This window comes from Budorcas taxicolor, chromosome 12 (assembly GCF_023091745.1).
Source record: "Budorcas taxicolor isolate Tak-1 chromosome 12, Takin1.1, whole genome shotgun sequence".
Lineage (NCBI taxonomy): Eukaryota > Metazoa > Chordata > Mammalia > Artiodactyla > Bovidae > Budorcas > Budorcas taxicolor.
Window position 1 is genome coordinate 34,272,897 of NC_068921.1, and position 12,934 is coordinate 34,285,830.

A 12,934-nucleotide genomic window follows, 5' to 3' on the forward strand; every position below is an offset into this window, starting at 1 on the left:
GCTGTTGTCTGAGAAAGAGCATCAGGGCATTTGTTCTCTTGATGTTATTTTTAAGTCAGAAATCAACATTAATAGACTGACAGGAAAAGAGGAATCAGTGATTATATGGGATTGGAAAAAAATGTTTCACCATGTTGTTCTTGGGGCTTCCCATAGACAGAGGAGTCTGGTGGGCTACAGCCCATGAAGCAACTTAGCATGCACACATGCATGTTCTTAGTGACGAGTGTGTGTGTGTGCGTGGGTGTGGTGAAGAAGTGTTAATTGCTCAGTCATGTGTGACTCTTTGTGACCCCATGGACTGTAGCCACCCAGGCTCCTCTGTCCATGGGATTCTCCAGGCAAGAATACTGGAGTGAGTTGTCATGACCTCCTCCAGGGGATCTTCCTGACCCAGGGATCAAACCCAGGTCTCCCGCATTGCAGGCTGAGTCTTTACCGCTGAGCCACCAGGGAAGCCCGTGTCTTGTGAAGAGGACAGGCATTTAAGTCTTAGGCACTCAAGTGCCCACACTGACAAGAACTACATGGAGTGGGGGAGACCTAGATAAGCGATGTCACATCGAAGTGTCCGGGGTCTGAACGAGGCCTAACGGTACCATCTTCAGTTCTGTTCTGATGGCTCATAATTGACCCAAGGTCAGCTCAGAGCTGCACAAAGAAAGCAGAGGCACAAAGGTCTCTAAGGGGAGGAGGCTGCCAGGGATGCCTCCCTCCAGATCCACCCAGAAGCCGCCTCGCCTTCTCTCAGTGAAAGAGGAGGAAAGAAGGAGCTCTTTCGGCTGAAGTAAGTGGTGTTGTTGGACGATGGCGGACTCGAGCATTGCCTCAGTTTTTGAAGTTCTTCCAAGAGGTCTTGTGCTCATGAGTTCCCTCCCCTTCCTGCTGTTTTGCAGATCTATCCGCCAGGGGATTGCCTGGCAGGAAGGCGTGATTTTATTTAGTTTGCTTCTGATTCCTGGTTAGCAGAGCCCCTGGGTGCCTCCTGCAGCCCTGGGTGCAGGTAAGTGCCTTAAGACACAACTTCTTTGCATTAAATTTAAGGCGTCAGAAAGCAGCTCTTGTATCACTGGTGTGTGATGGGTGTGCTTAGTTGCTCAGTCATGTCCGACTCTTGCGACCCCATGGACTGCAGCCCGCCAGGCTCCTCTGTCCGTGGAGTTGTCCAGGCAAGAATACTGGAGTGGGTTGCCATTTCCTTCTCCAGGGGATCTTCTCAACCAAGGGATTGAACCCACGTCTCCTGCACTGAAGGTGGATTCTTTACCCACTGAGCCATCAGGGAAGCCCACTTTTTGCAGAGTAGGTAGATGTGTACAGAGTTTGGGGTGAGAAAGGAGTGAGCCAGTTCCAAATACACCCTGAAGAGGATACATAGGAGGTAGAAGCAGATTTTGACATCTTTCTGCGAGAACTCTGCAGGCTGTCTGGGAGGAGGGTGAAACCCTAGAATAAATCGCGAGACCTATCTAGGGAGCTTTCCAGAGAAGCTTGGATTACTTTACACAAATGTCAATGTGGACATTCTTCGATTCCTGGCAGTACTAACTTACCCAGGGTAGTTTGAAACAAGGTCCTCGACATGTACTGAAGAAGAAATACATATGTACAAAGTAGAGAGAAAGTGAGGATAATGTCTTCAGTGATGGCAAGTTGGAGGTTTAGGTTCTTGGGCAGTTATGTCTGGGGTGACTGGGCTCACGGACCCCTTGTGTTCTGTGCAGCCTTCAGAGGCTGGAGGTTTAGAGACCCAGGGAAGATTGCTCTGCTGGGTTCTGGCTGATCTTCATTAAATCTTCCTATTTGGAGAAGTAGGAACCTTGAGAAGTGGAAACCCTTAACCTTGGCCGTGGACCAGGGACATCATGTCCTTGGAGAATAGTAATCAGGGTGTGCCCTGAGTGACCTTTTGTAAAGCAGTTCAGTAGTGAAGGAGAATATAGATCAAACATAGGAGAAACTACCCAGAAACAAGAACAAATTTTACTTGGTTCTAAAAGACAGTAACTCCGAAAGCGTTTGCAGTCTGTAACCCTTTGTCCCTAGCTGTTTCTGTATATTAGGGTTAGGGGCTCACAGGGGCTTCCCAGGGGCCCTCCTCCCCCCCATGGACTTGACATTCAGCAGGAGGACTGTGTCCACTCCCTGGGCGTCCACACTGGCAGTATTGATACACTGCCGTCCCCGCTGTCAGAGGTTTATTGTATCACCTGAAGGGTTTCCAAACCAGTGTATCCTTAGCAGCTCTGTGGGCTCAGTGACTACAGGCGTCGAGCCCTACTCGCTTTGGATGGGCGCCCATACCTTTGACAGTGGAAGCCTAGCATGACGTAGGCTTGGGTGCGGGTAAGAGACCCCACATAACAGGCTTCGGTGAGTGAGCAGAACACGCAGGTCTCGCCCGTGTCACCAACAGGCCGGGAGGGCAGGATGGCCTGCGCTGTCATTAGAGACTAGGATTTCTTGTCCCCAGGGCACTGCCCTCCTTCAACGGGTCCACGATGGTGCACGAGGGAGGGGGCACCCCTTCCCGGGAACGTTGTGGTCCACACGGTGCCTGTATTGGTTTCACCCACTTCCCAGAAGCCACGGTCTAGTTTCACGGTGGACCTAGGCTGCGAGGAAGCTGGGTCATGAGTCTGTCGTGGGCTGCCACATGCTAGCTAGAATTTCTGTCACCATTGGCGACGGGGAGCAGGGATGTTAGAGAGACTAGAGCCTCCACTGAAAGCATCCACAAGGATTCGTTTCAACATCCAGCTGCCTACCTGTGAAGATTCGCACATAGTTAGAACCAGGATAATATCCATTCATTCAACCACACCACAAATACTGGACTATGATATGCTAGAAATAAGAAAGCGTGAAGACGCAGCTGCTGTCTTCAGTATGCCTTTACCTGCAAGTGCTGCTGGGCCAGGGGCTGTGTGGAGAATGGGTGGGGGAGGGGGGAGAGCTAGAGAAGACAAGAGGGGGTGGAGGAGTGGAGGAGGGCAGCCACCGGGGGTCCTAGCTCCAGCACCTTCTACCCAAACACGGGACTCAGGTGTTAAACCTTGCAACTGAGGAGCCAGCCCGAGGCTTTGTGAGAAACACCCATGTAACTTTTTATTTTGAAAAAATAACCCACGAATATGATTTCTCCTCTATGCCTTGTGCAAACCCTCCTGTCCATCTTCTAAACAGTTTTTCTTTATAAACTGTGCCGCCCCTTATCTTGTTGCCCGTCTGGGGGCAAAGGTGTTCCTTTATTCACAACTGGCACTTCTGCCCATGTCAGGTGTGCAAGAGCCCAGAAGAGACTCCCGGAAGGGTGCACATTTGCTTACATCTCAGCTCCTCTCTGGCCGGAGAGCAGTGTGCAGTTTACCCCAGCTTGACACTTTATGAGCTCACGATCTGTTTTATTATTGGAATAATTGTCATGCACATTTTGAAAAAAACTTAAAGGGAGAAATACAGACCCTTACAGAGGCTGGTGTGTGCAGTTTAGATTTGACTGCAACCAGCCACTTTTGAGTTAAACAGAAGAGGAAGGTGTAGATTATTTATGGAAATTGGCTCTGAGAAAACTCATCTGGATTTCCTGAAAGGGAGTAAGTTTGTGACTTCAGAGGGAAACATCTGCCTTTCCTTTTCCAAAAATACTTTTCTTTGCATCAGATCGGGCCCTGAGACACGTAGTGGCTTCCAACAGGTGGCGATGTAATCCTTTGTGTCACAGTCTGGCTGGTTTTAGAAAATGTATCTCTACTAACAGTTTTATAGACACTGTAAAAAAGCCTTTTTTAAAAAAAGAAGCTCTCAGAACACCGCCCCTCCCCCCGCCCCCACTCCAAAGCAGCCGTGTGCATTTGGATATATCTGCTTCTAATCTGTGTTACTACACTCACAGGCACACACTGTTTCATTGTGCTTTACAGATACCCCATTCTGTAACTCATTAAAGTTTTGGGGGAACCCTGCATTGAGCATCAGCTCCTTTGGTGTCCCATTTTGGGACACAATATTTCACAATATTCTCACAATATTTCAAATGTCCTCATCACTATTTGTTATGATGATCTATGATCAGTGATCTTTCACTTGCTGAAGGCTCAGGTGGTGGTTAGCATTTTTCTGGAATTGGTGGGGAGGGCGCTTCCCTGGTGGTTCGGAGGGTAAAGAATCTGCCTGCAATGCAGGAGACCCAGGTTTGATCTCTGGGTTGGGAAGATCCCCTGGAGAAGGGCATGGCAACCCACTCCAGTATTCTTGCCTGAAGAATCCCATGGACAGAGGAGCCTGGTGGGCTGTAGTCCATGAGGTCACTAACAGTCAGACATACCTGAGTGACTCACTCTTTCACTGAAAATTAACCTATGTACACTTAATAGACCCCAGTATAGTGTAAACATAACTTTTATATGTACTGGGAGCCAAGAAATTTGTGTGACTCAGTTTTATTGTGATATCCAGTTTATTGCAATGGTTCTAGAACCAACCTTTCTCCTGTCTCTGAACTTGACTCCTCCCAGTACCTCCCATAAGTGGAACCAAACAGTGTCTGCCCTGTGTGACTGGCTAAGGTCACTGAGCACGGTGTCCTCAAGGTTCATCACTGTTGTAACATGCCTGAGTTTCTCTCTTTCTTAAGGCTGAATCATGACTGATCTCTGCATGGACTGCATTTTGTTCATGTGTCAGTGGACACTTGGGATGTTTGCACTTCTGGTGATTGTGGACCATGCTGCTGTGAATGTGGGTATAGAAATATCTGGGAAAGCCTCTGCTGTTGCCTCTTTTGTGTACACCCAGAAGTGGGGTTGCAGAGCAGAGGCTTATTCCATGTTTGCTTCACCAGTCAACACATGGTTTCACGCACATCTTGTTTTTTGCAACAGCCCCGAAAGGCAAGCATTCATCTCTTCTCTGGCTCCAAAAAGGGATTTGCCCAAAGCAAAACAGTCAACTGGAGTGCCTGCCCAAAGGGACTTGGTCAGCAGGGGTTTCCTGACCTGGGATGTGGCTCTTTCCTTGATTGCTCACCAGTAAGAGCTGCCCCGACCTGCCACATCCCTTCAAGGCTGTGTCCTTCTATTGTGGGTGGCTGGTCTTCTCCCAGCTCCCACCCTGACCTGTCCTGACCCTTCTGTCCAAGCCTGACCACTGAGCAGAGCAGAGGCTGTGTCTGTGGCTGCGGTGATGAAAGCCTCTCCCTCTTTCCGTTCAGCCCTGCCACCCAAGCCATGAGGATCTGGTGGCTCCTGCTTGCCTCTGGAGTCTGCATGGGGACAGTGAGCTCACAGGACACCTGCAGGCAGGGACACCCTGGCATCCCCGGGAACCCTGGTCACAACGGACTGCCTGGGAGAGATGGACGAGATGGAGCAAAGGGCGACAAGGGGGACACAGGTACCCACCAGCTGCACCTTCAGCTGCCCTCCACTCCTTCCCACTTCCTCTCGCCTCCTCCATTCATTCATCGCCTGTGCGCTCAGCACCTACCCGCTCACCCCTCTCCATCCATCCATCCATACCTCTCTCCATCACCTAGAAGACACTGACAGAGAGCCTGCCCCAGCCAGACCCAGCCTGGGTGTGGGGTACAGGGCAGCACAGGCCATCAGGACCCTGTCCTCGTGGGCTTTCCCGCTGGGTGGGGCTGCGTGCCTGCCCGCCAGCATCTCCGGTACTGCAGGGCCGTTTTTAGGAGCAAGTGACGTCATGGATCTTTCTGCCTTGGGTGGCAGGTATGGGGGGTCTTTGACACCAGGGCCTGGAGAGATCTGATGGCTGGGTCTCTGGCAGGGAGCACCCAGCATGGTGCTAACCTCATGGCCTCCTGTCCCAGTGGTCTGCACAGCACGTTGACCACCACTCTAAGGCATTGGAGAGGTCCTTCCAGAACCCGCCCTTCCATCCCCAGTAGTGTGGTGTGAGCATGGTCCTCTGTGCTTTCATAGGAGGCTAGTAGACCTTCCAGTCCACTCCCCATGGAGTGATGGAAAAGGGGCACAGGTGAGAAAGCCCCCTCACCCCCACCCAAGTCCTTGTCACGTGAGAAACACACGGCCGTCATCGTCAGCTGCGTGCCTGGGAAGCCCACCCGTCTACTTCCAGCCCGCTGCTCTGCCCATTCAGCATCCTTGCCGCTTGCCCCAAATGCCCTCACTCACCGCCCCTCCCCCTACCATGTGTCATGTGTGAGGGGTCCAGGCTGGGGCTCCCTGGGACCCTCTATCACTGACCCACACTCAGGAACGAGCTGGAATTTTAACTCCTGCCTGTTTTCTCACTTTTCACCAGGAGAACCAGGACATCCCGGTGGCCCTGGGAAGGATGGGATGACCGGGGAGAAAGGAGAACCAGGTCAGACACGGCTTCCCTCTTGGCCGCCCTCGTCCCAAGCGGTCAGTGATGTGGCGAGAAGTATTAAGTGCTAACCAAGGACAAGTCACTTACGGGGCTCTGAGAGTGACCCACAGGAAAGGCTACACAGTTCCTCTCTCCAGAAGCTCGCAGTTCAGTGCGGTGATGGGCGGACTTTCTATAAAGGGCCACAGCATCCCAGTCACGACCGCTCAGCTCTTCCGTTGTAGGGGAAAGCAGAGAAGAGGCCTCAGCACGCAGGGCTTTGTCCCGTGAAACTTGAATTGTACATGATTGCCACGAATCTCGGAACATGACTGGTGACCATTTAAAAACGCCCAGCATTCCTAGCTTGCGGGCTGTTCAAAAACAGTCTGGAGGGTGGAAGTGGACCTTGGTCCGTGGTTTGCTGAAGCCTGATTCTGCGCTAGGGCCTGAGGAGGCCGCAGGATTCTGACTCGGCGGCCCTGGAGGTGGGAGGGTGCTGACTGGGGGCGGGAGGGTGGTGATCACAGCGTCCTTGCCACACTAGAGCCTTCCATGTGCTGACTCAACAGCCTATACAGGAGGCAGTTTATTATCCCAGGTTACAGGTGAGGAACCGGGTGCAGGTGGGCGTCAGCTTGTGTGGAAGTGGTGGAGGCCGGCTAGATCTTGGCGTCTGACTCCAGAGCCGTGCTTGCTGCACACCGAGCCCAGTTGGGCTCGGGTTCGGGAAGAGGGGGAAGCCAGGCTGGGGGCGGGGACAGGGGAACCAGGACAGCGCAATGCACCCGGCAGAGCAGAGGTTGAGTGAGGAGCTTCTCGGGTGTCAGGTCATCAGTACTGCGAGTCACCTCTGCTGGTGGCCTGGTGAACCTGCTGTCTGGGTTCCTCCCGCTTCCAAAGGAGTCCCTGGGGGACGGGCAGAAAGCTGTCATTTCTTTTTTGGGCTGGCCATATCCTGGGGCATGTGGGATCTTGGTTCTCCCGACCAGGGGGACCAGGGATTGAACCCTCGCCCCCTGCCGTGAAAGTGGGGAGTCTTAACCACTGGGCCTCCAGGGAAGACCCCCAAAGAAGAGCTGTCATTTTAACATGAGCCCCAACGCTGATTTAGTCGATATTACCTGAGTTAGTGTTCTGGGCGCACTTGAACGTGCGCGTGCATGTGCGCGCGTGTGTGTGTATCTTCACAATTGAGGAGTGAGTTAACTTTCGCACCCTGACCTCATACTAAGCCTAGGTGCTGCTTTACTTCATTCGTGTTCTCAATAATGTCTTCACAAGACAGAGCTTCACGAATCATCTCTTCCTCTGTTCTTTCTCTTCCTTCTCAGGGGCAGATGGACATGTGGAAGCGAAGGGCATCAAAGGTGACCAGGGCTCGAGAGGACCCCCAGGGAAGCATGGGCCAAAGGGACTGGTGGGCCCCCCGGGGGAGAAAGGCCTCACGGGAGAGACGGGCCCCCAGGGGCAGAAGGGGGAGAAGGGCGACGTGGGGCCCATGGGGCCAGAAGGGCCCGAGGGCAGCACCGGACCTTCAGGCCCAACTGGACTGCTTGGGCCCATAGGCCCCATCGGAAAGCCAGGTCCCAAGGGAGACGCTGGCCCCCTGGGGCCCCAGGGCGAGCCTGGAGTCCGCGGCCCGAGAGGCTGGAAAGGGGAGCGAGGAGAAAAGGGGAAAATTGGCGAGACACCCGCCTTGCCCAAAAGCGCCTTCACGATGGGGCTCACGGTGCTGAGCAAGTTCCCTCCATCAGACACTCCCATCAAGTTTGACAGGATCCTGTACAACGAGTTTGGCCACTACGACGTGGCCACGGGCAAGTTCACCTGCCACGTGGCCGGCGTCTATTACTTCACCTACCACATCACCGTCTTCTCCAGGAACATCCAGGTGTCTCTGGTCAAAAACGGGGCCAAAGTCCTGCACACCAAGGACGGTTACACAGGCTCTGAGGACCAGGCCTCGGGCGGCATCGTCCTGCCCCTGAAGCTGGGGGATGAGGTGTGGCTGCAGGTGACTGGAGGGGAGAGGTTCAACGGCTTGTTTGCTGACGAGGACGACGACACGACATTCACGGGCTTCCTGCTCTTCAGCAGCTCCTGACGGGTGTGGGGAGGGCAATCTTCCCCCATCCACTGGGGTTGGAGGAGGGAGATGTTATCTGATGATTTTACTCTATTAACTATGTCATCACTGTCATAACCATAAAAAGGTAAAAAGAGGAAAGTTCTCCCTAAAACTGATTCTACAAAACTCAGCATCCCTTCAAGAGTAAATCTAAAAATACCTGCCATGTTTATTACAGTTTATTTAATATTTTTCCTCATTCCCACGGTCCGGAGAATCCTCTGCTTGTGTGTTCCTTGTGGGAAGTGTTTTGATATCATTTTAGTGCTCGAAGGAGCCACAAGACTCCTTCAAGATTCAGGTGTGAATCACCCTGGGGCAAAATTCTTCTCACCTGTGAACTTGAGGAAGCAGATAAGCAGTTATCTTATACAGCAGTGGGCAGGGCCTGGGACAGCGGGTCCCATCCACCAGGGGAAAACAGGAAAGACAAGAAGGGTCCCAGGACCCAGCCAAGCCAAACCCAGCAGGGCAAATTCCATTAGTTTCTTCACTGTTTACCTTCTAAAATCTTTGAAAGAAGGGAACAGAAGGAAAAGTTACTGAACAGGGAGACCAGGCAGAGAGTTGGAAGTGGAGGGTGGTGATGTATATTCTAGTTAGTGCATGATGGGTGAAAGGGAAACCAGCCCTCCAGGCCATAATGGACATTTCCTGTTCAGACAGGTACTGTCCACTTCCCTTCCTGCTGGTAAACGTATCCTGATATCTATGCTCAGGCCCTTCTTTCCAGCAGTGTAGACGCTGGGGTCTGGGGTGAACACGAGGTACAGGCCTGGCAGCTCAGTCTTCCTCGGTCCATGGTGGACCAACCCAAGATGGCGCTCAACCCAGCTAGAGCCAACAAGACACAATCTGCCACACCAAAAGACTTGTGGAAAAACAGAAGAGGTCTCTTCCAGCTGAAGCCTGAGCTTTAGGTGGCAGCTGTCTTCTAATGCTTAGAGCCTGGGAACAAAGCCAGAGCTGGAGGTAACCCTGTCCTGACGATAAGGTTTAGGCCTGTAAGCCCAGCTGTCCTGAAAGCAGAGGTACCCCCGGATGGTCTCAGTATGTGAGTCAACAAACTCTGTTTGCTTAAACCAATTTGAAGCAGGTTGTGTTGCTACTCGGAGAAGGCGATGGCATGCCACTCCAGTACTCTTGCCTGGAAAATCCCATGGACAGAGGAGCCTGGTAGGCTGCGGTCCATGGGGTCGCGAAGAGTCAGACACGACTGAGCGACTTCCCTTTCACTTTTCACTTTCGTGCATTGGAGAAGGAAATGGCAACCCACTCCGGTGTTCTTACCTGGAGAATCCCAGGAGCGGGGGAGCCTGGTGGGCTGCTGTCTATGGGGTGGCACAGAGTCGGACACGACTGAAGTGACTTAGCAGCAGCAGCAATGTTACTACTGCTGTTGTCTGAAAGAATCTCAAGTGGTCTCTGGTCCAAGCAGAGGGGGCAGCAGGATTATAGTGGAAACAACCCAAGACCAAGAGTCGAGGTGTTGTTTCAGCCACAACAATGGAGTTGGACTTGGGTGAGTTTTCAGCCCTCTTGTGATCCTGTCTCTGATCGTGCAATAGTGGTCAAACTGAATAATTGTGCATGGTCCCAGGACCCTTCTAAAAGGTTTAAATATACCTACATTAAATCCAGGCATTTACTGCTATTAGATGAGAGCAACTAATAAGCAAGAGATGGGCTTCCCAGGTGGCATTAGTGGTAAAGAACCCGCCTGCCAATGCAGGAGACATAAGAGAGGCAGGTTTGACCCCTGGAGGATCCCCTGGAGTGCGTCATGGCAACCCACTCCAGTATTTGTGCCTGGAGAATCCCATGGATGGAGGCGCCTAGTGGGCTACAGTCGCAAAGAGTCAGACAAGACCAAAACAACTTAGCACACACAACAAGCAAGAGGGCATAAGCCTGGTGCATATTTGAGCAACAGCACCTTCCAAACTGCAGCCTAGGGCATCGTTAGTTCTCTTGAGGAACTTACAGCCACTCCCGCCACACGCCAACCAAGCCAGTATGGTTGTGACAGTGTTTTCATTCCTTGGGAAAATGGGAATTTTCTGAATTATCATTACAAGCAGGCAGCACTGCTATAGATGAATTATTGAAAAATTACTTGGTGGTTTTGGAAAACTTTGGAAGTATACAGAAATCATTTCCATTTTGTTGTTATAACCCCATGGACTACATCACACCAGGCTTCCTTGTCCTTCATTATCTCCCAGAGTTTGCTCAGATTCATGTCCATTAAGTTGATGATGCTGTCCAACCATGTCATCCTGTCGTCCCTTTCTAATCCTGCCCTCAGTCTTCCCAGCATCAGGATCTTTTCCAATGAGTCAGCTCTTCAAATCAGACGGCCAAAGTATTGGGGCTTCAGCTGGGGATCTCTGTAGTTTTTACAAGTCTAACTATGCCAGGTTCTCTGAGACACAACACACTTTGTAAATGCAGCACAAGTCATCATCCTCTGAGGGTGTTTGCAGGCTTCAGTGTTTGCATTTAAAATGATTTGTTACCTTTGTATAAAAACCATTCTGGACTCAAAAAAGGTTCTCAGACTTGAAACTCCTTTTAAAAATTATGATAAAATAAGTACTTCTGTCAAAATATAGATAAATTTTTTTACATGACACATTTGACGTGTGTGTAAGGTCCTGCCATGCAGACCTGAGATGTGGCCGCCCCAAGGACCAACCAGTCACAGACAGCGCAGTATTAATCACCATGGAGTAAGGACTTTCAGTTCAGTTCAGTCCCTCAGTCATGTCTGACTCTTTGCGACCCCATGAACCACAGCACGCCAGGCCTCCTTGTCTATCACCAACTCCTGGAGTCCACCCAAACCCATGTCCATCGAGTCGGTGATGCCATCCAACCATCTCATCCTCTGTTGTCCCCTTCTCCTCCTGCCTTCAATCTTTCCCAGCATCAAGGTCTTTTCAAATGAGTCAGCTCTTCACATCAGGTGGCCAGAGTATTGGAGTTTCAGCTTCAACATCAGTCCTTCCAATGAACACCCAGGACTGATCTCCTTTAGGATGGACTGATTGGATCTTCTTGCAGTCTAAGGGACTCTCAAGAGTCTTCTCCAACACCACAGTTCAAAAGCATCAATTCTTTGGCACTCAGCTTTCTTCACAGTCCCACTCTCACATCCATACATGACCACTGGAAAAACCATAGCCTTGACTAGACGGATCTTTGTTGGCAAAGTAATGTCTCTGCTTTTTAATATGCTGTCTAGGTTGAGGTTAAAGCGTCTGCCTGCAATGCAGGAGACCCAGGTTTGATCCCTGGGTTGGGATGCTCCCCTGGAGAAGGAAATGGCAACCCACTCCAGTATTCTTGCCTGGAGAATCCCATGGACAGAGGAGCCTGGCAGGCTACAGTCCATGGGGTCACAAGTCGGACACAACTTAGTGACTAAACCACCACCACCACCACAGGTTGGTCATAACTTTCCTTTCAAGGAGTAAGCGTCTTTTAATTTCATGGCTGCAGTCACCATCTGCAGTGATTTTGGAGCCCTCCAAAATAAAGTCTGACACTGTTTCCCCATCTATTTGCCATGAAGTGATGGGACCGGATGCCATGATCTTAGTTTTCTGAATACTGAACTCCAGGAGATGGTGATGGACAGGGAGGCCTGGCGTGCTGCCATTCATGGGGTCGCAAAGAGTCTGACATGACTGAGCAACTGAACTGAACAGAACTGAGCTTTAAGCCAACTTTTTCACTCTCCTCTTTCACTTTCTTCAAGAGGCTCTTTAGTTCTTCTTCAGTTTCTGCCATAAGGGTGGTGTTATCTGCATATCTGAGGTTACTGATATTTCTCCCAGCAATCTTGATTTCAGCTTGCGCTTCCTCCAGCCCAGCGTTTCTTATGATGTACTCTGTATATAAGTTAAATAAGCGGGGTGACAATATACAGCTTTGACATACTCCTTTTCCTATTTGGAACCAGTCTGTTGTTCTATATCCAGTTCAAACTGTTGCTTCCTGACCTGCATGGGGGATTTTAAATAACTTGAAATCTTTCATTAAAAAGCCTGCAGAAAATGAAATCACGCTTTGCCACATATACACAAATGCAGAATCTGTAGTTAAGTTGTAGAGAAATGTGCAGGCCCTCCCAGGCACTTGCCTTAAGTCAATTTAAAATATCTTGTCATTTTGATTACTAGGGCTTTTTCTCCCGACCAGGGTTAAAACCAAACTCCCTTAAACAATAAGGCGTTGTTAGGATGGAATTTGGCCCTAGATTCTGGAACTTCAGAGGATGTTCTGGGGCTGCTCACAGCCCACAGGTGTTGGCAGAGGCGGACTCTACTGCCACTGCACTCAGGTGAGACACGATGCCCCTCAGCCTGGTCCTCGGCACGAGGCATCCTTCGGGCCTGAGTGGAGCTGGTCTGGGCGTCCAGTTCTGCGCATAGCCCAGGCGAGGCCGCAGCAGCAGGCTTG

The 12,934-nt window shown here is 51.0% G+C and overlaps 1 protein-coding gene across 1 annotated transcript; it reads left to right on the forward strand.

The window, feature by feature from the left end:
- Positions 1 to 896: 896 nt before the first annotated feature.
- LOC128057708 (complement C1q and tumor necrosis factor-related protein 9) lies at positions 897 to 8,633 on the forward strand. Its single transcript, XM_052650194.1, has 4 exons — positions 897 to 1,003; positions 5,213 to 5,394; positions 6,289 to 6,351; positions 7,671 to 8,633. Exons 2-4 carry the CDS (start codon positions 5,229 to 5,231, stop codon positions 8,441 to 8,443), a joined length of 1,002 nt encoding a protein of 333 aa, XP_052506154.1. The 5' UTR covers positions 897 to 1,003; positions 5,213 to 5,228; the 3' UTR covers positions 8,444 to 8,633.
- The last annotated feature ends 4,301 nt before the right edge of the window (positions 8,634 to 12,934 follow it).